Source organism: Rhyacophila brunnea, unplaced genomic scaffold (genome assembly GCF_057557595.1).
Source record: "Rhyacophila brunnea isolate RB1 unplaced genomic scaffold, BYU_Rbru_1.0 scaffold_20, whole genome shotgun sequence".
NCBI classification, from domain to species: domain Eukaryota; kingdom Metazoa; phylum Arthropoda; class Insecta; order Trichoptera; family Rhyacophilidae; genus Rhyacophila; species Rhyacophila brunnea.
The window spans coordinates 29,230,767-29,254,149 of NW_028232860.1; the positions used below are offsets into that span (position 1 = coordinate 29,230,767).

The 23,383-nt window shown below is 35.5% G+C and overlaps 1 protein-coding gene across 4 annotated transcripts in view; it reads left to right on the top strand.

The window, feature by feature from the left end:
• LOC147071498 (UDP-glycosyltransferase UGT5-like) overlaps positions 1-23,383 on the top strand; it is a 31,718-nt gene that overhangs the window by 3,453 nt on the left and 4,882 nt on the right. Inside the window, exons 1-4 of one of the 4 annotated variants that reach the window (XM_085948151.1) lie at positions 13,962-14,025; positions 17,297-17,508; positions 20,175-20,801; positions 22,668-22,890. In XM_085948151.1, coding sequence (XP_085804277.1) covers positions 17,320-17,508; positions 20,175-20,801; positions 22,668-22,890 — 1,039 coding nt within the window. In that variant the 5' untranslated portion in view covers positions 13,962-14,025; positions 17,297-17,319. Of the gene's footprint in view, positions 1-13,961; positions 14,026-14,074; positions 14,539-17,296; positions 17,509-20,174; positions 20,802-22,667; positions 22,891-23,383 lie in introns of those variants that run through there. The other 3 variants (XM_085948149.1, XM_085948148.1, XM_085948152.1) reach the window with 3 other exon arrangements.

Genomic DNA, 23,383 nt, shown 5'->3' on the forward strand with positions numbered 1-23,383 from the left:
ATCTATGGTCAGAATCCATAGACAATTTCTTTTTAGTTTCTTTATTGGCGTTGAATATCAAACAATATTGTATGCGGCCAGTTAAAAATACTTGTCAAATTATAAAGAGGTTAATCTTCTTAATTGAAATACCTAGGTAGTCAAAGGTTGAAACTTTTAGAAGCTTTTTATATTTTAAAAAAACAACATAATAAGTATGTACTTATATAATATAAAAAGTAAATGAAGAGTAACGAAGATAAATAATTAAATAAGCGAGTTTCTGCTTCTTCTTCGATGGCGCTACAGCTCAAGTCGAGCCCCGGCCTCCTCCACCGCCGTCCTCTAGCCGGAACGGTCCTCCGCACGTCTTTTCCAGTTATGATTTTTAGCAGCTGGTTGGCATCTTTTGTAATGTTGTCACCCCATCATGTGCGTGGCTTTCCCACTGGCCTTTTCCCCCTGGATTTCCTTCGAGGATCTTCTTCGGTATCCGTGACTCAGGCATGCGCTGGATATGACCTGCCCAGTTCAGCCTCTGGAGTTTTATGAAGGTGGAGAGTTTTGAATCTTGGTATAAGCGGTATAGTTCCGTGTTGTACCTAATTCTCCACTCCCCACCATCATTCATAGGTCCGTATATCCGCCTCGGGATCTTTCTCTCAAAGCAATCCACCGTTTCAGTTGCTTTCACATTTAGTGTCCATGACTCGCACCCGTATACAACGACTGTGCGTATGACGGTTTTATAGAGCCGGGTCTTAGTTTTTCTGTGGACATTTCTGGATTTGAATATGGGCAGCAATGGTAAGTGCGATTTATTTGCAGCGGTTATACGGGCTTTTATTTCTTCCAGTTCCTCGTTCTCTTTTGTAATATTGGAACCCAGGTATGTAAACCGGTTGACAACCTCAAATTGATGGTTTCCAAAACTGGAACTTTGGCCCAGCCTACTCTGATTTTGTCGGCTTTGTACCATGACTCTAGTTTTGTTTTCATTTACTCTTAAGCCAATCTCTAGTGCGGCCCTTTGGAGGTGGTCAAATTCTTTCTTCACAATCTGTATGGATCTGCCCATCATGTTGAGGTCGTCTGCATAGCCAACCAGTTGGCTCGGTCTGCTTAATTTAGTGCCGCTCCTGTTCACTTGAGACTTCCTGATGGCGGATTCGAGGGCTAAGTTGAACAGCATGGGAGCCAATCCGTCTCCTTGCTTAAGACCCCGAGATACTTCAAAGCCCTCCGTCAGTTGTTGGCCATTCACCTTCACCTGGGAGTGAGTATTCGGCAGTGTGATTCTAACAAGCCTGACTAGTTTTGGTGGGATTTCAAAGTCCAGAAGGGCAGTGAATAGTTTTTCCTGGTCGATGCTGTCATATGCCTGCTTAAAATCAACAAAGAGCTGATAAATGTACACATCGAATTTCCAGCATTTTTCCAGTATTTGGCGAATTATTGTGAAGAGCTGATCCGTTGTAGACCTTCCTGCCCTGAAGCCAGCTTGGTATTCACTTACTATGTTTACCGCGTAACCTTCCAGTTTTGTCTTCAGGATCATTGTGAATACCTTATAACTTGTGCTCAGAAGTGATATCCCTCTGAAATTTTCACATCGAAGTCTGTCTCCTTTTTTTATATATTGGACAGATAACGCTGATCTGCCAATCCACTGGAATGCTTTCGGACTCCCATATTTTAAGCATTAACTCATGCTATTAATCGGTGTCCACCATACTTTAGAAGTTCTGCATGGATGTTATCGGCTCCTGGTGCTTTATGATTATTTAGTGTCATAATAGCTCTTTCGGTTTCACTAAGCGTGGGTGGAGAGATGCATGGTTCGTCGCACTCGTGCTGTAGTCGGTGGGGTATTTTCATCTTGTAAGTTAGGGTTGAAGAGTTCCTTAAAGAATTCCATCAATCTTTGTTTAATTCCTTCTTCATCACCTATAATCTCTCCCGTTTTCGTCCGGCATAGGCTGGACGGTGGTGGGTATAAATCCTTTTTTGAAAAAGTTGACCCCTTTGTATGCGTCTCTCGATCTGTTATTCCTAAAGTCGTTTTCCATTTTAAGCACTGTTGCGTTTAGGTATGCTCGCTTCTTTGTTTTTATAGTCTTGTTGGCCTCTCTTCGCGACTGCTCATACTTAGCTCTTTTATCTCTCGTTGGTCTCTCTAAGTATATTCGTCTATCTTCATTTCTTTTCTGTATGGCTGCTGAGCAGTCTTCGTCAAACCAGTTACTTCTGGTTCTTCTAGGGCTACTGTCTATACTTTTTTCAGCTGAGAGTGCGATAGCATTTTTGATGTTGTTCCAGGCATCTTCAGTGGAGATTGCTGCATAAGCGAGTTTATTCATCCATAACTACTAACTAGGGACGACTTTGTAGATAAAGCATAGGTACCTACTTATTATCCCAAAAGCTTTTTCGCGAATTTTAGTAAGCCTGCGGCTATAATTTTTTTATATAAATTGTACTCGATTCGGTTGTTTCAAATCTTTACACGATATACCTAATTCAAACTGTTACATAATATTATAATTATAGCTAACATAATATGTTGATATTTTTTATTTATTGTATAGGTACTAGCTGACCCGGCGAACTTCGTACCGCCTCAGAATCAATAATCTTGTGTTAACTTATTAGCTGAATTAAATTCAGTTTTTATTAAGTTAAAATGAATACTCAAAATGAATAAGTTCAATAAATGTGCAAAAATCAAATCAAAATGAAAAGTATTTTAATTACATTGAACTGTACACCCACGATGAGCGCGTGGATTAAGCGCTGGTCTATAATGTCGAGGGTCCCTGGTTCGAATTCTGGTTCTGGCAAGTTCACATATTGTTTTTCAATTTGTGCATGAGTCAGAGTAATTATGGTCCTAATAGGTTGGCAGAGCAAGTGGCTGACATCCATTTCTCGTAAAATTAAAATCTGTTAATACAAACCTCCACTCTGTGGAGGCCCATAATGTAATTCACGTGGCAGCAAGGCATTTGCTTTATTGAAGCGAATCGAAATGATTCGCGTAGCATTGTTGCACTACTTTCTGTTAAACTATTTGCTGAATGGGTTGCACTCGGGTCGATTCCCTTCATTGAAGCACCTTGTGATATACGACATTTTTCGTTTTGTTGTCAGGTGCAAAAACGAACAAAGCAGATGGTTTGCCGACACATGAACATGCTACGTACAATTGACCGTGACATTCATTTTATAGATTCAGGCCACAAACACTCAAGGATTGCCCTTGTAATTTGTTGATCGTCATGCCGAATGCAAGACGAATTGGAAATTGAATTCGTTTAAACTCGAATGGCATATCGGTTGGGATCATCGAAATTCTCGGAATGAGAACTTCCTCACCTTTGAACATTTCTTTGATTATCGTCGCGTGAATAACATTGCCCATGAGTTTTCTCACCACCAAACGCGTTCCGTTACATAAGTTTGGTTGGTTCAGATTTCAAAGCATGATGACTACCGAACCAACTTTCAATTGTAAATTGTGCGGTGGCAAGCCAGGCAGATCCAATGAGTTCAAAAATTCAGTTGAATAGTTGGTTGCTTCGTCTTCGTTTGTTACAGAGTCGATAGATTTGATGGAATGCAGTGGACCAACGATTTGATTTTGAATTGTGAAGTTTAAGTGATCCACACCTTTGTTCTTTGCCGCAAGAATGCTCGTTCACTCAACCAATTGTGATTTTTGTAGTTAGCAATGATGTTCGGGAATACTTTGTTGATGAGTTCGTCCTTAGTTGAGACGAAATTGCAAAAATTTAGCGGAAACAAGATCAATCCGTTCGATTCATCGACAGGAAGACGGCCGTTACCGATAGTCAGCAATTGCTTGGAGAAATCTTCTGCAGATGGATCGTTTAGCAATGCAACTCGGATGTTTGCCGTCAGCTGAAGTTTCTTCACATAGCGCCACAGAGTCGATGATTTGAAGCAAGCATTTATTTCATCGGCAGCGGTCGATCTTGGAATGATTGGTAGTGTTTGGCGGAAATCGCCAGATAGTAGAATCATTGCGCCTCCAAATCCTCTTGAGTCATTGCGCAGATCTTTCATATTTTGATTGAGTGCTTTCAATGCGCGTTTGTGCGCCATTGTGCATTCATCCCAGGTGATGATTTTACTTGCTACCAAAACTTTGGCCATTGCTGAGTGTTTCGCAATGTTGCATGCTGGTTTTTCAGTCGTTTGAAGGTTTAAGGGCAATTTCAACGTTGAATGAGACGTTCGGCATCCTTCTAGCAACGTGGCCGCTATCCCAGAAGAAGCAACACTGCTACAGCATTTTCGGATCTCGCACGAACAGTAGCCAAAATCAATGACATGAGGAATGTCTTCCTAGTTCCAACGGGCGCGTCGAGGAAAAATAAGCCACCATTTCAATCATCAATTGCCTTCATTAACGTATCGTACACTTCTTTCTGTTGGGGGTTCAACAGTGGTAGATTCGTTCGAACTGATTGGTTCAATGCATCTCGATCATATTCACGTTCACGTTCCAATTCTCGATTGAAAGCGTTGTTCATTCCACGATGTGGCGTTGGCATTCCTAACTTGACTAAAAAAACTGCCGCACATGAGGTAACGCATGTATTCGATCAAAAGCAAAGCCTGGTTATGTATCTCCTCATTCACCTCGAGATCGGGATTCCCTGAACTGACACGAATTCGATGTAAAATGTCTTCTGACATGTCATTCTTGTACTTGTTCCACAGTTCAGGTGGATTCGATGGGAGGCATGTCGAAATAATGATAGCAAATAATGTGCGTATCTGACTTGCAGATGCAGAAACAATTGCTTCAGCGATTGTCATATTCCAATGAGTATCGTTTTCAAGCAAATTGAGCTGTTGACATGAAGCACGAAATGTTGGGCACACTACACCATTGACAGTTAGACATTTCGACTATCATTCTTTATTTTGTTTGTTTGTTTCTTGTTTATTGTTTCTGTCATGTATCGGATATGGCGCTGTATACGGATTTATTTTTTTTGAGATTTACTTACTTTTCAAATGCGCGAGGTTCATCGTTCAAATTCATCGATATCAGTCAAAAGCCGTTCCATACAAAATGTATGAGAAAATGAATTTTCTTCATAATTTATTTTTTCCGTGATTTATCAGACGTTTTAATAGTTATTCTATTCGGGGCGGAGACAAATCCAACAAATCAAAGATCATAAAAATCGGTCCAGCCATTCTTGAGTTATAAATGGTGTAACTAACCCGACTTTATATATATAGGTATATAGATTTTCCACTACATACAACTGTTGTTTTTGAGGTTGAATTTTGAAATGAAGTTTTTATATAGGGAGGCAGCAATTTTAGGCTTCCACCCGGATAGCAGCAGGGCTCGAAATGGACTGGAACGCACCGGAGCGCCGTCACGGTTCATACAGTCCCCAAAATTATCGCTCCGCCTCGTGTAAATATTAATTTGACCGTCTGAGCGAGATATGTCATATTATTAAAACATCTAACACAATCGTTTTTTTAAATACATATATGTATAGAAGTAGATAAGTAACAGTGTTAATATTTTCGTAAAATTATCAAGCGCTCCGGTTCGTAAAATTTTCCATTTCAAGCGCTGGATAGCAGTCACCCTTAGCGCGGCCCTGATAGACACGCGCCAAGCGGGGTGTTAGTACTAGAACTCAGTGGTAGAGAGGGCGGCGGGGCGGCAGCGGCGTGCTAAACTGAAACGTATAACCATGTGTGAAATGCTGGTGACTAATAAAAGTCACCCGTGCGCACCTAGGATTAGTGTGCACTATTCATGTCGGATATTAATAGCTTACCTCCACCCTTCGCCACATGTATTATATATGGTAAAAATTCTTACAATTTTTGCCTCCTCCTTCCTTACGCATCCTTACGGTTCCTTACGCATCAAAAATAGATTTTTCATTACATTTTAATTCAAAATAATTTTAACTTAAGACATATTTAATGCGATGGTTGAAATTTAATATAAACTCGTTAACCAGCCCCAAAATTCGCGGTTGAGTTTTCGTTAATGCCAACTTCATGTCATTCTCAACATTTAATCTGTTTCTTGTTTTGGTTTTCAAATCAAGAAGAAGCCTTAGTGTAAGAAGTAAAAGCAAATCGTAGTAAAACTCGAAAGACAAGCATGATAACATTGATAACATTTGGATGTGAATGATACAAAGCACACCAGAATTGAATACTTTTCCAACACCAACTCAAAATGACAATTTTGTTCATTAAACCAGTATTTTGGTATGGTTAAAAATCAATATTTTTTATGTTTACTGTCTCAGCCGGTGACCCAACAGAAAACCCTTGGCGACCCATAGGTTGGGAGCCAGTGGATTAGACTGAAAAAATCTATAGTTTAGTCGGTTACTATTAATCGATAATCAGATCTTTTGAGTTTGATAAAAGATTGATATCACCATTTTATAATATAATATAAAGACTTATTTCTTTTCATGTTATTTATTATTTAGTTGAACGTTAACGTGATGTGTATATTTATATATATATGTGTATTTTTTAATACCTCTGTGGTAATAATAGAAAACAATATTATTTTACATAAATTAAATTTAAGTAAGTACTTATACATTTTTTTTTAAATCCGTAGCATAATAAATAATATGCCAGTGCACTTAAATACAAGTGAAAATAACTCGATCTGTTAATTCGGTAAATAAGGTTAGTAAGTACCTAGTTACGTATTTATTATTTTAATCATAAAAAAACGGGAATCATATTAGGTATTACCATTTCGTTATAATACAATACAACAGATTCTGCTGATGTTCAATATATTATTTGAGATATCTAACTTACACACACGTTTTATTATTTCCACTAACTTTGATAATAAATATTCTATTAATCTTTAGGGTAAATCTTCGTCTAGTTCTCTCGTTCGTCCCCTTGTGGCTGAATATCATGAAAACTCAAAAATTCAATTACTCTGCAGTGTGCATAACCCTCAAGCCTCGCGTTCATTGGCGTGCTTTGCTTCTATCGGATTAGATGAGATTATCAATCTACGTTATTCTTCCTCTGCGTAGCCAGTCTCTAGATTATCCGGTCCATGACGAGCATTGCATTATCTTGTATGTCACTATAATCCTTGGCGGGTCTTGGTCTTCTTCAAAAGCTTCCTCCATCTTGGACGATCCAGCGCTGACACTCAGCATTCTTAAATCTCATGTGGCGCATTCCAGCCATCTCAGTTTCAGTCGTCCTTCTCTTGCCCTCGGGGAATTTTTTTTCCTAGATGCCTTAATGGATACCTCGCATTTACTATCGAGTTTCTTAAGGACTTTGGCACGTAAACTACTCTACTTGATGCTAGTCAAAGGAAAATTGTGCCGGCTGAGAGAATATGCCTTATTGAAAACTATTCATCTACCCGCATCGGGTATTGCTAATTTGAATTCGGTCAGGGACTATGAAACCGCCTTGCAAAAACCCTGGAAAATTCTTTGTAGCGCAAGGCGGTGATGATTCTGATTCGTATCTGACGTCGTATTCATTGGGAACTGAGGACTACGATTTGTAGTCGAGTTTTTTCCCGTAGTAAAAGAAATGTCGCATAGGACCAACATAGGACTGATATTCTGAGCATATACTTATCCTATCTTATATGATTGCAGTCACTGGATCTAAAAGGCATGAATCATCATTAAATGTCACCATTCATTATTTTTATTCTTTTTATTACATCAATACAGAAATTAAAAAGTGCATCTCTTCCGGCCTCGTTAGTCGTTTGCCATGGTCCCCGGAAGGTCTCGAATTGCTTAGATAGCCCGTCTTGCTGGTATCTCCTCTAGCATTCTATCCACGTGGCCGATCCAACGCAGTCTCTGCATTTTCATGTCACATGTTCTTTTCGTCCCTATAAACTATTAAGTGTGTACAGGTACAGCTCCCATTTTATTATCTTGACCCCAAATGCCAACTTTTTGAAGAGCCCCAAAAATTCTTCTCTAAACTCTCTTCTCAAAGATATCAATATTTCTCTCATCCTGTTTGCTGAGTGACGATGACAAACGTTAGGTATCAGAAGATGGTTTTCCAAAAAAATGCAGAATTCATATGAATAAATAATTTACAATTTTGAAAAAAAATCGCTTTGCACCGGTTGGATGTTTTAAATGACACAGACAGATTCCCTGTTCTTAGATCAGTCATTCCTACCCAAAGTTTAAGTCACATTCTGTACAAATAGTCTCCCGCCAAAGGACACTCCCGGGCGACAGGATTCAGGGGACGGCAAAAGTAAAAACTAAGAGCGTACATAAGTGAAACAGTAAATAATTTTCAACAGTATGTGGGACGAAATTTCGCAGTCGTCGCCAATCGGAGACTGACAGTCGAGGTGTGAGCACGTCAATTTGTTTTGTGATGGCGTCGGAGGAATATATTCTTAAATCGTCTAAAGATGACTAAAAAACGTTCCGCATGTACTTGAAAAAGAAAACATGTCCATGAATATACTATTATTATTACGAATATAATAATAAACATAACATTAAAAGGACGCATGTTGAATTTTTATGACAAATTATATTTCGTTCGGCTCGTGTCATTTTTTGCACAATCCGCGCATCGCCTAGTCACGATCTTTTTAGACCATGCCTCAGCTGAAGTATTTATAGCCTTAAATGATTTTAGCTGAAGAGCACTTGCTACAATATAATGGGGATCGAAGAATTAAAGGGAAATAAACAAACATCACATGTATGTTTTAGTAATCCTAATTTATAATCCCAATACATATAAACATTTTTTTTAAATTGAACTAAATTCGATGATTTCAAATTGCTTCACGTGTAATTTTTAAGGGGGGACATGCTCGTCGTAGGTCAAAAATGAGTTTTTATTGTATTTTCAAACCATGATCCTGGACACTCCTTAAACGTTGTAGATAATCTATTTATATAATTTTGAAGCCTTATTATCCCTTATATTTATTTTAAACATTTGATGACTGCATAATGTATTTTTGTTACATAAAATAGTATTCTTTTAAACCTCTCGCTCTAATGTTTTAGAATATAGTCATATTTCGGTACATAACTGTGCAGTGGTGTTAAGATTTTTTACATTTATTAATTTTTAAACGCATTTATAAAACCATTAGTATAATTTATTACGATATAATTTTTGTAAAATATTCACGATAAAAAATTATATTGATAATCTCTGTGATCCCAAATTTGACAAGAATTAGGCATTTTATTATTCAAAAAATCGGCAAGATTAACACATTTGAAGATGATTCTAAAGATACTTATTATAAGCTATGTCTTTGACCATTCAAGTGTGATAAACATCTTACGAATAATGATTGCTTTATAATAATTATTGACCTAAGAATAAGGTAGTGTTTTTTTGAAATACGCCATTTCTTTTGGCATTCCCCAGTGGTGAAGCTACAACATACGGCCGTAGCCATAAATTGACAAACTATAATTAAAGTAGGGAGTATAGGAAATATAATAATAAGAAAAAAATATGAAAATTCTAAATTTTATATTTCCACTAAAATTATTTAATTATTTGGGAGGGGCGGCAATTTCACGTTGACACCTAGACAGGGTACGAAAACAAGCTATTTGGCAGGAAAAACGTTAGATTTTGTGAAAATAATATTTCAATAAGTACCTTTTTTTCTATCGAAAAAAAGTGCAATAATCCACATTTTCCTAGAAACTCATTTCAAAATTGTCAAAAACAACCTACGATCAGTAATAATTAGGTAATACCAGAGAGTGGAATCTCCGTTAATCGACAATCCGATGCGACATGCCTAAGCACACATTGAACTATAACATCTGATACCAATATATCACTATAACGCACAGAATGCTCTTATTGTTTTATTTCTCAAGTACCGATTCATTGAATATATGAAAAAATAATAAACTAAATATCTAGCTTATTTTCAGCTCATTTAAAGCTATTGAAGGCATCAAAAAACGCTAATAAAAACGCCATAAGCTAGATGCATTTTGAAAAATGCTAGATCTAGTAAGAAAACCGCTAAGTTGGCAACGCTGCACCTAAGCAGCAGCTACATTTGGCTACACCCATCAGTACAAATAAATAAAAATCTAGGGTCTTCTAACATGTATATTTCGGAGGCTGTTTCAAATAATGTAGGATTAAAAATGTATAAACATTTAATTTCTCTGAAACTAAAAAGCACGACGTGTGAGAAATAGGCATACATACTGATGCTGTCGAGAGTAGGTACCAGTGGCGAAGGGTGGAGGTAGGCTGTTAAAATCTGCCATAAATAGTGCATACTAAACTTCGTCAGTCATACGTGCTAGTTTTCTTTGAAATAAGACTACAATAATTTACAGGTGATGTTGGTTAGTTTTTAAAATTCAATTAAACGCTGCGAAACCAAGCCATAATAGATAATGGTCAAAAAATACTCATCTATCTATAAAATATCTAAAATTATACAATTAAATCATACATAACTTCTAATATTTTATAGATAGAAAAATATTTTTTATCTATTATAGTTTGGTTTAGGCAGGGATTAATTATTAAAAAAAAATGAACCGACAATTGAATACGTGTATTAATTAATGTGCTAAGTACCAAAAACATAAAAACTGACATTTTTATAGAAAAATGTTCTACATACCAACGCCAATAACTTCAACTATAGTCTAAGTGCCTCAAGCAAGTCAAAAAAATACAGCAAAATAATTAAACCTGTCGACGTTGTAAGTCCGTTGGCGTGTTTTATTTATAATGGTGTAAGTAGCACTGCAGTGGTCAACGGCAGTTAATATAAAATAGCTGACGATGGTGTGTTGACACTTGCGAGTTCTTATTACCTAAAATTATAGAAGCTGCCGTGATTGCTTAACACTGTAAAACTACATTTTTCAAAAGGTCTGCTTCATGAAATTTTACTGCAATGACTCGGTATTTTGTAACTACAGACTTTAATACACGTATTCAATTATTGTGTATTATGTATTCTTAATCCAACGAAAGCAAATAAGTATGAATGAAAAAGTGTGCACAATTTTGTCGTTTCGCCCAAAATATACCAGTACTATTAGGGTTTGGTTTAGGCAGGGTTTAATTAGTTTTGAAAAACTAACCAATACCATCTGTAAATTGTAGTCTTATTTCAATAAAAACAAATACGTATGACTAACAAAGCTTAATGTGCATTATTTATGGCGGATCTTAACAGCCCACCTCCACCTTTCGCCACTGGTAGGTACGTAGTGTAATAATAATTCGCACCATGAGTGTAAAACCAAGGCATCTGCAAATTTTTCGATTTCGAGATTAAATGCAAAACAACTGCAAAAGTCGTGAACTTGATAATGTAAAAGTGAAGTAACTAAAAGAACATGGAATATAATCTAGATATAAATCAATTATTATGTTTTTTTTAGAAACTCTATTTCTCCTAACAAAACGAAGACTTCAAACCCTAATATATCTAAAATATGTCTTTTGCAGATGCCTTGGACTTACACTCACGGTGCGTATGTTAGTTAATAATAATTGTTGGGCGTGCGTGCGTTGATGATGACTGATTAAATTGAACAGGTAGAAAAATTTCATAATACTGTCCTAAAATGTAGAAATGTAGTTCAAAGACCTACAAACATAATAGTATGCGATAGTGAGATAAACAACAAACATCATTATCATTCATTATTATGATTTAATAGTTGGGAAATAATGCTAGACCGATTATTAGGTATATAAATTATCAAAAAAAAAAAATGAGAGGATTGTCAGATATTTTTTATTTTGTTATTTTATTCTCGTCGGACCTGGCAATATTGGGAGAAAGATCTTTTGAGTGATTCTGACTTTCTGCCGGTTACTACTTTGTCATCAATGGGAAAACGCCGCCATATCGGAAAAATGTCAGCTAAAACGGTTTTTGCGAAATATTTCATTTAGGGCTAACCTACATTTTTTTTTTTGATCTTGGATGAAATAATCATAACAAAATTCTACAGTAAATGGTGTTTTTGTATAATTTTAGTAAATTTAACGGTCTTATAACATAACAATATGAAAAAAAGATGGTAAAAAGAATAAAGCATTTACAAAATAAATAAATGTGTCAATAAATTAACTGATTATTTTCGAGATTCAGATTCAGAAATTCAATAATTATTGATGTTATGGGTAAAGATACTAACAATTTTAACACTAACCTCAGTGTTTCATGTCAATCAGATTCGTATGAAATTTAATATTATTTATTAACAATATTTCGATTATCTTTATCAGTTTATCTGTCAGTGCTATCAGTACAAACTGACAACTACTTATTGATTTTATTAAGTATGCCCTAAATAATAAACTGAATACACAAATACTATTTAATTAATTAAGAAGCTAATGACCTACATTTTACGTGTGGGTACATATTTTTTTACTTTATACATATTGTTTTCAGAAAACAATTATAAAATTATCATCGTTATGTCATCATTGTAATCATTGTAATGTAAAACGATGACAACTACTTAACTGCAGGTATAATTTGTGTGTACTAATTTAATATGTTGTCTGAAACCACGTGTAATACTATAAGTACATTAATTATTTAGATACAGATACAATAATTTACAGGATCACCTGAAGTAAAAGGGCAAACTTAATAATTATGCAGTAAACCTATGCGACAATTGGAGCAGGGTATTGGATACTTTTTAGAGAGTACTAAAACAATTAAAAGAAAGAAAACAACCCTTGTCTTTAAAAAGTAATAATTACAAGATAAAAAGAACTTTTTATATACAACGTTTTTAAATTTTCTGTTGAATCATAAAAACTTGACTAGCTTAAACGATAAAAAAATGTATTTGATAGAAATAATACTGAAAATGTCATTTTGACACTCATATTGATTGCCATAGTAACGCACGTATATATTAATAATTTAGTTGTTAGGACCCTAGCAACCAATAATAGTGGATTGCATTACGGATTTCTTCCGAAATAACTTTTCATACAAAACATAATTAACTGAAAATGAATTTAATTATACTTACAAATGGCTCAAAGTATTTAAAAAATGCATTGGCATCGTGTTCTGATATATTCTAAAAGTTTCAAATGTCTAGCTAGTCGGGAAATTAGTTAAAAATCGATTGCAAGATTTGTACCGGACAAACAAGAATACGACCTAATAAAAACGTTGTAAAATTGAGACGCCTGCTGAACAATTATTTAAATTAAACCTCAACCTAAATTCCGTATGGTTCGCTGTTATGTTCTTTCAATGGCATTTATACGGTATGAAGCAGGGCCTGTAGTCAAGCAGCGACATTTAATTGCTAGTTTCGATAGTAGTGCTAGTTATTGCTTTAATTCGAATGCAACCTGGTAACCTGTATGGAGGAAATGAAGATTTTCGGTTAATTAACATATTACCATTTTTTTCATTATAAATAATATTTTTTTCGATATCACGTTGAATTGACGCTGTATACTCTAAACTCTTTGAACTGACAGGGTAACATGTTGACGTCCTCAAACGAAAACCTCGACCACGTTATAAGGACAAAATTACATCATTCCTTAACCCATTGTCCAGGGAAAGTTCAACGGTAAATGTAGTAAATTCATGGCACGAGTGCAGCTACACCGAAGTGTTCTGAGTAGCAGCGAACCCTCGATAAGTGATGGTACAAGAAAGATAAAAGTACATTGAATCAATTGTGGTGATGACTATGATCTCAGTATAAGATATTTAAAATGTGGAAAAGATATAATAAATTAAAATAATATTAACAGTATTATATTGTATTATATATTAACAGTAAACCTTGGTTACTTCATCTAACTACTAATGCAACTTGGACCTTCCAAAACTCCTCCGACCAAACAGTTTTGTATTAAAAACTTTCTGGCCAATATAAATCTGTGTAGAGGTTTTGTCAAAATTTGATCACGTCGGGCGCCCAAATATAATAAGGCGGCCCTGAAACCAAACATCTCACGAGTATGTAGGTAAGTTCTATACTGTCTAAAGATGTACAGAAAAACTCTAATTTTAGGCACACGAAAATTAGCTGCTAAGAATGTTACGCTGTTCTCTTCTATAAACAGTTTTCTCTGCTTTGATTTAATAAAAATAGTGTTTGATGCAATTTTTAATCTTAATATAAAATAATAGTAATCAAATCTTAGTAATCAAATGTTATAATCTAAAACTTCACGGTTATATTCATACATATTGCGAATACTAGAAGTGTTTTGAATAAAAGATTGTATCGAAAACAATTCGATTATAGTCATATCTAGAATACTGCAATATAATGTGTACCTAATTCTAATGGTGTTCTTTTATAACTGTGTCATTAAATCAAATGTTAAAAAGTAATCTGAGTGTTTTACAAATATAACTACGGCCACCCCTTGGCAAGCCTGTAATTTGTATGAAGAAAAATTTTAATCACAAATAGCTGAAAACATTTAAGCCGAATAGAATTTTCATCGATCGACACTTTGCTGAAGTGGTACGTAAGTACATATTATTACGTAGTAAGTACATATTATTTATCATTTATTCGAGAACACTTACAAGCACTTACAAACACACCGTAATTATTATGAAACATGTATTTCGAATCTATTAATATTAAGTGATTTAATCTAAGTGGAACTGTGTGCTAAAGGAATACGGATATCTAAAAATGGCAAAATGAGTTAAATATGACAAATAAATCATAGTACATGGCACATTCAGAAGCGGGCCCGCAGGTCACGATGTTTGCCCCCCCCCCCCCCCCCAACCTATCGCTAAGTTTAAGGGCAGTGTAACTACAGCAGCCCGATTTCCTAACTATCTCACTACACTCGGCATCATAATAATTATTATGAAGCACTAATCGCGTCACGCCCCCCCCCCCTTTTGTGGTGGGTAGTTAAGTTACATGCGACCCTTATATACCTACTAGAGTTATCCGTAAAATAAGGTCTCCAATTTTTTTTCACAAAAAAAACACGTTTATTTGCAATGAATTATACATTGTTGGATGTCCTCTAAATTCATTTAAATAAACGGATTTATTATTTTTCTGTTAGCATTACCAGAACGCACCGGAGCGCCGTTCTGTTTCGTGAAATCGGTAAAATTATCGCTCTGCCTCGTAGAAAAAATTTGTTGAACGTCTGAACGCCATTTAACACACTTATTTTTATAAAATACGCATAAAGTTTGATAACTTCCTAAATATCTTCAGAAAATTGTCGAGCGCTCCGGTTCGTAATCTTTTCCATTTCGAGCGCTGAGCAAAATGGTTATTTTTATTATCCGGCGATTCCCCCTGTGACCAGTGGGTCTCCAGAATAACATTTGCTGGTAGTGCACAATGATTTACTAATTACTTCCTCTAAAAAGAAGACAGCACTTATAACGCTTAGGTGTAAATGGCTGAAACGTCTTACCAACTGTTTCTTGATTTATTTATTCTATTTCTCAAATTCACTTCACGGACATTATGTTAAACTATTTACAAATCTAAACGATTTTCATTTATAAAATTTCGTAGAATCAATATTGTATTTAGATTTAGTGTTTACATATATTATATTAGATTGCTGTTTCTGATAGTAAAGACTTAATGAAGGGGTTAGGTTGATTTAAAATAGTAAAGTAAATCATGGTTTATCGCCTTTCCGCTTCATAAATGTAATTAGGCAGCCAAATATGAAACTGTCGCAAAACGTATGAGATCATGGTGGAATCACTTGTTAAAAGTGCGAAGCATTGTTTTTTTACCAATCTTTCTCATTTTTATTAATTTATGTGAAAAAATAAAATGAATTGGCAACACATGGCTGATAAATCAAACTTCATTCTAACGTTATTAAAATTTCTAATGTTATTAAAAGTATTTTTTCTGTTATATTTTCGTTTTTATTTTATTTTCCATGAAAATTGATAAAAAAATCAATCCCGAAAGTTTCCGTATTATGTATGTTTACCAATCCCGGGATTCATAGGTATCGAAAATAGTTTGCGATCCCGGGATTGGATTCCCTAATCCATATATAGTAGACATGAAAATATTCGATAATCCTACAGCTTTAAATAATCTGATCTGATAATATTAGAAAATAAATAATATTTCAACATCTTTGCGCGACATGATGGTCGTTTTCTGCAAAATGATCGACAATTGCATCGACAATAAAAATACAAAATTTATTTCACTGGGTAGGTAGGTACATCCTATTTTATTATGAAAATGAACCTACACGATTTAAAAATGCGAGATAAAAAAAACAGTTTTCTATTTGTATTTGGAGTGGTTTTTAAATCAAAGCTACATTAATGCATTGGCCAGGCCAGGTAAACAAGTCAAAATAGTGTTTATGTAGGTCCTCAACATACAATATATATCTAGACGTCATAATGCTTAAGGCTATACTTCAGTTGAGGCATGGTCTAAAAAGATCGTGGCTAGGCGATGTGCGGATTGTGCAAATGACGCGTGCCGAACGAAATATAATTTGTCATAAAAATCCAACATGCGTCCATTTAATGTTATGTTTATTGTTATATTACTAATCATAATAGTATATTCATTGACTTGTTTTCTTTTTTAAGTACATACGTAAAGTTTTTTACACGATTTAAGAATATTTTCATCCGACGCCATGAAAAATCAAATCGACGTGCGGACACCTCGACTGTCTATCTCCGATTGGCGACTAGTGAGAAATTTCGTCGTACCTATTGTTGAAAATTATTTGCCATTTCACTGAAGTACACTCTTAAAGGAATCCCCCACGCTCATTGCACAATAGTTTTATTTTCTGTCTTTAGAAATGTGTTAATATTAAAATTTGATATTACCTATTACCAAATATTTACCTATCAATTATTTATTAAATCAGAGATGTATGTCTTCGCTTAGCAGAATAATAATTTTGTCTATGGCCATACATTCCATTTTCAAACTGAAAAAAACCTACAATAAATAAATTAAAAATATTCGCGAACTTCATTTGTTTTCTAGAATCATATAAATAACCAAAAAAATGGAATCATGACGTGTTATTATTACAATCATTTAATTTTATCGTAATCCTTTTTATTCGGTATGCACAATACGTTTTTTTTAACTAAATAAATTAAGCACTCTCCATCTTGCAGAAAAGAGAATTCTTTTACGATCATTGAATATTAAAAAAAAAATACGTGTGTGGATGCTATTGAGAATATGCTTACTGTATTTCTTTTGCTAATATAATATTATGTTTTGTTATACAGGTGAATAATAAATTCTAGACACGATGAAGGGTTTTAACCTGGCGGCTTTCCTGGTCTCATTATTTGGATTGTGCGCAGAATTGTCAGATTCTGCACGGATCTTGGGCATCTTCCCAACCTCCACCATGAGTCACTACGCCATGTACAGCAGCATCATGAAGGGACTGGCAGACAAGGGCCACAATGTGACAATAGCCAGTCCGTTTTCCACGGTAATTGTATGGTAAAACTTTCCTTCTAGTACCTAACTAAATTACCACAATAAATAAAAAAAATATTGAATAAACGCGGCATGGACAAGTGCGTGTTGGGCATAACGAGGAAAAATCACAAAACTAACCAATGGTTAAGGAGACAAACAAGAGCATCTACGCGATGTGATAGACGCCGCCAAGCTGATGAACTGACATGTCGTTCGGCAAATATACATCAATACAGTCATTCAGTAGTACCTAAGGAACATTAGATGACCACAGGGCAGCCCTAAAATATGCCGGATTGACGAACTCGTCTAATTCGGCGTGTGACGGTGACAGCGAATAACTACGAACCGGTAAGAGTGGAAAAGGGACTAGTAGAGGCCTTTCTAACAACAGAACTTTCTACAAACCAGCGTCCGCAAATTTTGTACCTCTTGGGTACCACTGGAAGATTACATTAATTGTCCGTCAATTATCTTTTGTTCGAACTATGTTCTGCCCATTTCCGTTTGAGATTTTTAGTACCTAAGTTAACTGTAGTAAGTACATCGCATTCCCTTATCAAATTATTTCTTTTTGCGTTATGCTCAGCATGCACCTCTCTCTGGAAGGCTGAGCCAGAGTTTCTGAATCTTCTTTTACTGAAAGTTCGTCCATATTATGTGATTATGGGTGTGTGTACCTGTGTGGTTCAAAACTTTGCAAATACAAAGTGAAGTCTATCAGAAGCTACCATGTGTATGGTGTAATTGTATTTTAATCAGTAGTCACGGCAGTTATCTCCATTCCCCAGTTAATATTTGGAAAAAAAACATAATATGTATGTCTGCCTTTGGTGGAGGCGTCTCACGTTCTCTGACAAGTCTTCAGCGTGATCCCAATAAACCTATAATGTCCGCCAGTGGCGAAGGGTGGAGGTAGGCTGTTGAGATCCGCCATAAATAGTGCACACTGAATTATGTCAGACATAAGTATTCGTTTCATTCTCAGCTTATAGATCGTGTTGGTTAGTTTTTTAAATTCTAATAAACCCTCCGAAACCAAGCCATAATAGTCAAAAATACTCGTTTATCTATAAAACATCTTAAATTATGCAATTAAATCATACATAACATTGGATATTTTTTAGATATTATATAACAATATGTGTACGTGACATAAATTGAATACGTGTATTAAATAAGGCTCTAAGTACCAAAAAGTAGTATTGCCTGTAGTTACAAAATACCGAGTCATTGCAGTAAAATTTCATGAAGCAGACCTTTTGAAAAATGTAGTTTTACAGTGTGAAGAAATCACGGCAGTTTCCATAGTTTTAGGTATTAAAAACTCACAAGTGTCAACACACCATCGACAGCTATTTTATATTGAATGCCGTTGACCACTGCAGTGCTACTTACACCATTATAAATAAAACACGCCAACGGACTTACAACGTCGACAGGTTTAATTATTTTGCTGTATTTTTTTGACTTGCTTAAGGCACTTAGACTATAGTTGAAGTTATTGGCGTTGGTATGTAGAACATTTTTCTATAAAAATGTCAGTTTTTATGTTTTTGGTACTTAGAGCCTTAATTAATACACGTATTCAATTGTTAATCCAACGAAAATAAATATGAATTAAAGTGTGCAGAATTTTGTCGTATCACCCAAAGTATATCAAAACTATTATGGTTTGGTTTAGACAGGGTGTAATTATTAATTTTTTTAAATATAACCAAAACCATCTGTAAATAACAATGCCATCTGTAAATTGTAGTCTTAGTTCAATTAAAACAAATACGTATGACTAATAAAGTTTAACTTGCACTATTTATGTCGGATCTTAACAGCCTACCTCCACTCTTCGCTACTGATGTCCGCCCTGCCGACTCTCCACCCCGTCAGAGCCCCAACCTTCCCTTCACCACTTCACTTTTTTGATATTTCTATCTAGAAACCGAGAGGATCATTAATATATAAATAAGTTTTTTTAAGACCGTACCTACCTATTATGGAAACCCCTTGGTTGGAGTACCTACTGGAACGCTGCCGAATTTTAATGAAATATTTTGACATTAACATCGAGTTTCAAATGTCCTGAGTATATGGGAAGTACGAGTAGATAAAAAGGTTTTTTGAACAGGACAGAAATATAACACTTTGTGTCGGGGCAGGGTTTGGCCTGTTATCGGTAACGGGGTAGACCCAGACCAGTATAATATAAACATTTAATATTACACGATATTCAACACATTTTTGTGTTTCCTGTGTTGAATCTATTGAAAAGAATAAATTGGTATCAATGAGCCAGATGCTTAGTCATAAAAAATAATTTCCCATTTTTGCTCCAAATTAGATACCTACCTACTTAATTGCCGCTTAACGAAGCGGTCAAAATCGGGTGTTTAGTGAGTAAATAATGGTGGATTTGAGAAACACGAGTGATAACTGTCAGAATAGTGAAGTATACCATGCATCGTAAGTTTAGTTTAATTTTATCTTGCGTAAATATGAATAAACAATATACCTACCTACATTGATATGTGTTGGAATTGTGTGCACAATATGTAGGACTCTTACCATATGCCACATCCGTTTCTCAAGTCAGCCACTATTCGGTGGGGGTGCCACTAACGTTAGTTAGGTTAATTTAACGGGGACATCTCTAAGTAATATTTCTGAAATCTATTTCAGAAAGAACGAAGAAAAAACCTGAATGAAGTCATTTTGAGGAACGTTGAAGAAGAAGACCTTGACATAAACGTAATGAACAAAATGACCTTTACTGACAATCTATTAGACTCGATCGGCTTCTGTACATACACATGCGAGAGTCTATTGGGTGATCCATTGGTACTCGCCCTGGTAAAACCTGGTGACTACGACTTATACTTGACAGAAATATTCGGATCGGAGTGTTTTTTGTCCGTGGGACATAAATTGGGAGTTCCCACAGTTGGTCTGGTCTCGAGTATACCTTACCCTTGGGTGAACGACATGACAGGCAACCCTGATGGTCCAGCATACATTCCAAACTACTATGCACCATTCACAAGCCGGATGAGCTTTATAGAAAGACTTATAAATACATGGGAAGTACAGTGGGCGAAACTGATATACGAGAACTATTCTAATAGGCCATCACAGAAGATCAGCGAGGCAGTGTTCGGGCCACTGCCTTCGATGAGGAGCCTCTCCAAGAACTACAGTATGATTCTGATCAATAGCCACTTCAGCATGAACCACGTAAGACCGTGGGTACAGCGGATGGTCGAAGTTGGCGGCGTTCATATCCCATCGAAGCTGACACCTTTATCAAATGTGAGTTTATAAATAATATGGATAAAGTTTGTAGGTACTATAATATATTACTAACTGCCAAATACAATACCACATAATAAATTAGTAAATAGATTAATAAAATTTTGTTTGTTCACTCCGCATGTAAGCTTGTTAGATGTGCAATACTTAGACCTACGCTCAGCACAAACTGAATAAAAATTGATCATCGGCAGAGAAAATATATTATAAATATTGAGGGCACCAAAACTTCAACAATACCATCACATGCCTGCAGGTATGTCTGGGCGCTTTGATGTACTCGCTTGCGCTGCTGTAGTGCAGTTGAATTTATTCGAAGCAGCCATTCTCGAAATGCTGATAACTCCAAGCTTGTGACTCGAAGACCAGCTGTATCCTGGCTTCGAGTTATAATGGAACGGACAGGAAAAAACAAATAGTGTGCTTAGGTACTATGTAAATACTGAAAACGCTGATTAAAATTCAAATTTTCGAAATCACAGACATACACTTCAATTTTATTTATTAGTAAAATATATGAATTGTGAAAAAATATTCACATGAACGTAAATCAAAGATGCTTCCATTCAGTTGGTAGAGATGAGATATTTTCTCTAGGCTATTAAGATCCACCATAAATAGTGCACATTACACTTGGTCTGTTATACGTATTTGTTTTCATTGAAATGAGACTACAATTTAGAGATGATGTTGGTTAGTTTTTAAAATTGAATTAAACCCTGCGAAACCAAGCCATAATAGATAATAGTCAAAAATACTCATCTATCTATAAAATATCTAAAATTATGGAATTAAAATAAATCATACACGACTTATATTTATATCTACTATAGTGTGGTTTAGGCAAAGCTTAATGAATTTAAAAAAATTAACCATGTAGGTATTCTTAATCCAGGAAACAAATTACTACTCCAATCACTCTCCACGCTGCACGATAGAACTTAGTATATAGGAAATTAAATTTGGTAATGAAGTACTTTTGGGCAGCAACAAATGCCATTTTGGGCCGTGGTTTGTGCATCACTGATTTAATACAAATATGGTTAGCATTGCATTTAAAGATAATTAATAACTGGCACTACCGACGTAATTCACAATTCAGTGTGTCACCTCCGAAAGGGGGGGGGAGGGTGTAGGATGAAGTGCTGGACCCCCCTGATGATGATGTAATGTCACGGTGATATCGTCTGCTGGCTTCTTTCTTGTTAACTCAGGCAAGAATTAAAAATATTACCTACAAATTCTGTCACTGAAAAATGACAAAAGGACAGCCTTTACACCCTATGTACCTGGCTGGTAGGTACATTGAGTGTCATATTTCTGAGAATTTTTGCTAACCACAGAAATATTCAACCAGACCTTTTCCAGGTACATGCTTTGAAAGGGACTGCATTTGCTGGGATTAACATTACTGCACTAAATTACAGCTTGCTTGTATGTTTAAAATTGAATAAGTATAAAATTTATAATGATGCTAGGTTTTACTTTGCTTGCTTCTAGAATTAATGTAGGTATAAAGAGAATGCAGGATTTTACATACATTAAGGGCTAGAATGATTTCATTAAATTCTGTAGAACTTGCAAAAGGGTGACTATAAATTTTCATACATCTAAGCTTACGGGCTAGAAATTTGCCTCGCAGTCGATCTGTTCATGTTTACATGAATCAGCCTAATGATGATTCAGGCCTCATGGCCTTGGATCCTCTGAGGATGCCATGGTTTAGGCGGTATCAAGTGCCACGGCCTGAATATAATTGGCCTTGAGGTAAACGTTAAAAAACCATTTAATATTGAGTCTTCACCACTAAGACAGAGCAAAGATTCCTCAGTGGGACCAAATTTATGTTGATTCATTATGTTATAGGATTTAGAGAAGTTCATCAACGAGTCGGCACACGGCGTGATTTTCTTCAGCTTTGGAACTATAGTTCCACCAAACACGATTCCGGAAGAAAAATTAAACCAAATAATCAGCGTTCTGGGGTCTCTTAAGCAGCGGATCCTGTGGAAAATAAACGGGACGGCAGTGCCATATTTACCACCGAACATTAAAACAGCAGTGTGGATGCCGCAATTGTCCATTCTATGTAAGAAATTGTCTTATATTTAAAATAAACTGATCCTAATGAAATGTCATTACTGGATAGTGACTTATAATGGTCCACTGCTATAGTTTGATGAATCACATGGTGCATATAAAGTGTCAGTTTCAGAACAGTAGTTATTAGAGGTGGGAAAACTGGTTGATTTTTAAGACTAAGTATACTTACTACCAGTATAAAAAAATACTTAGTATCGAAACTTGTTCCAAAATACTTACTAGTATTTGGGATATTATATAGAGCGTTTGGTGTGCAAAGCTGTGCCAGTGCTTTTTAGAAGCCATTTTTACACAAATTGTTTATATGATTATTATCCATTTACACAATCACGCATAAAACTTGAATTCAGTTTATAAGTTCAAATTATTATAACCTAACATTCTGCTGACATTCATTTCTCATAAAAAAAAAAAAACAAAATCTGTCAATACAAACCTCCACTCTGTGGAGGCCCATATGATCCTATCAGGATCGGACA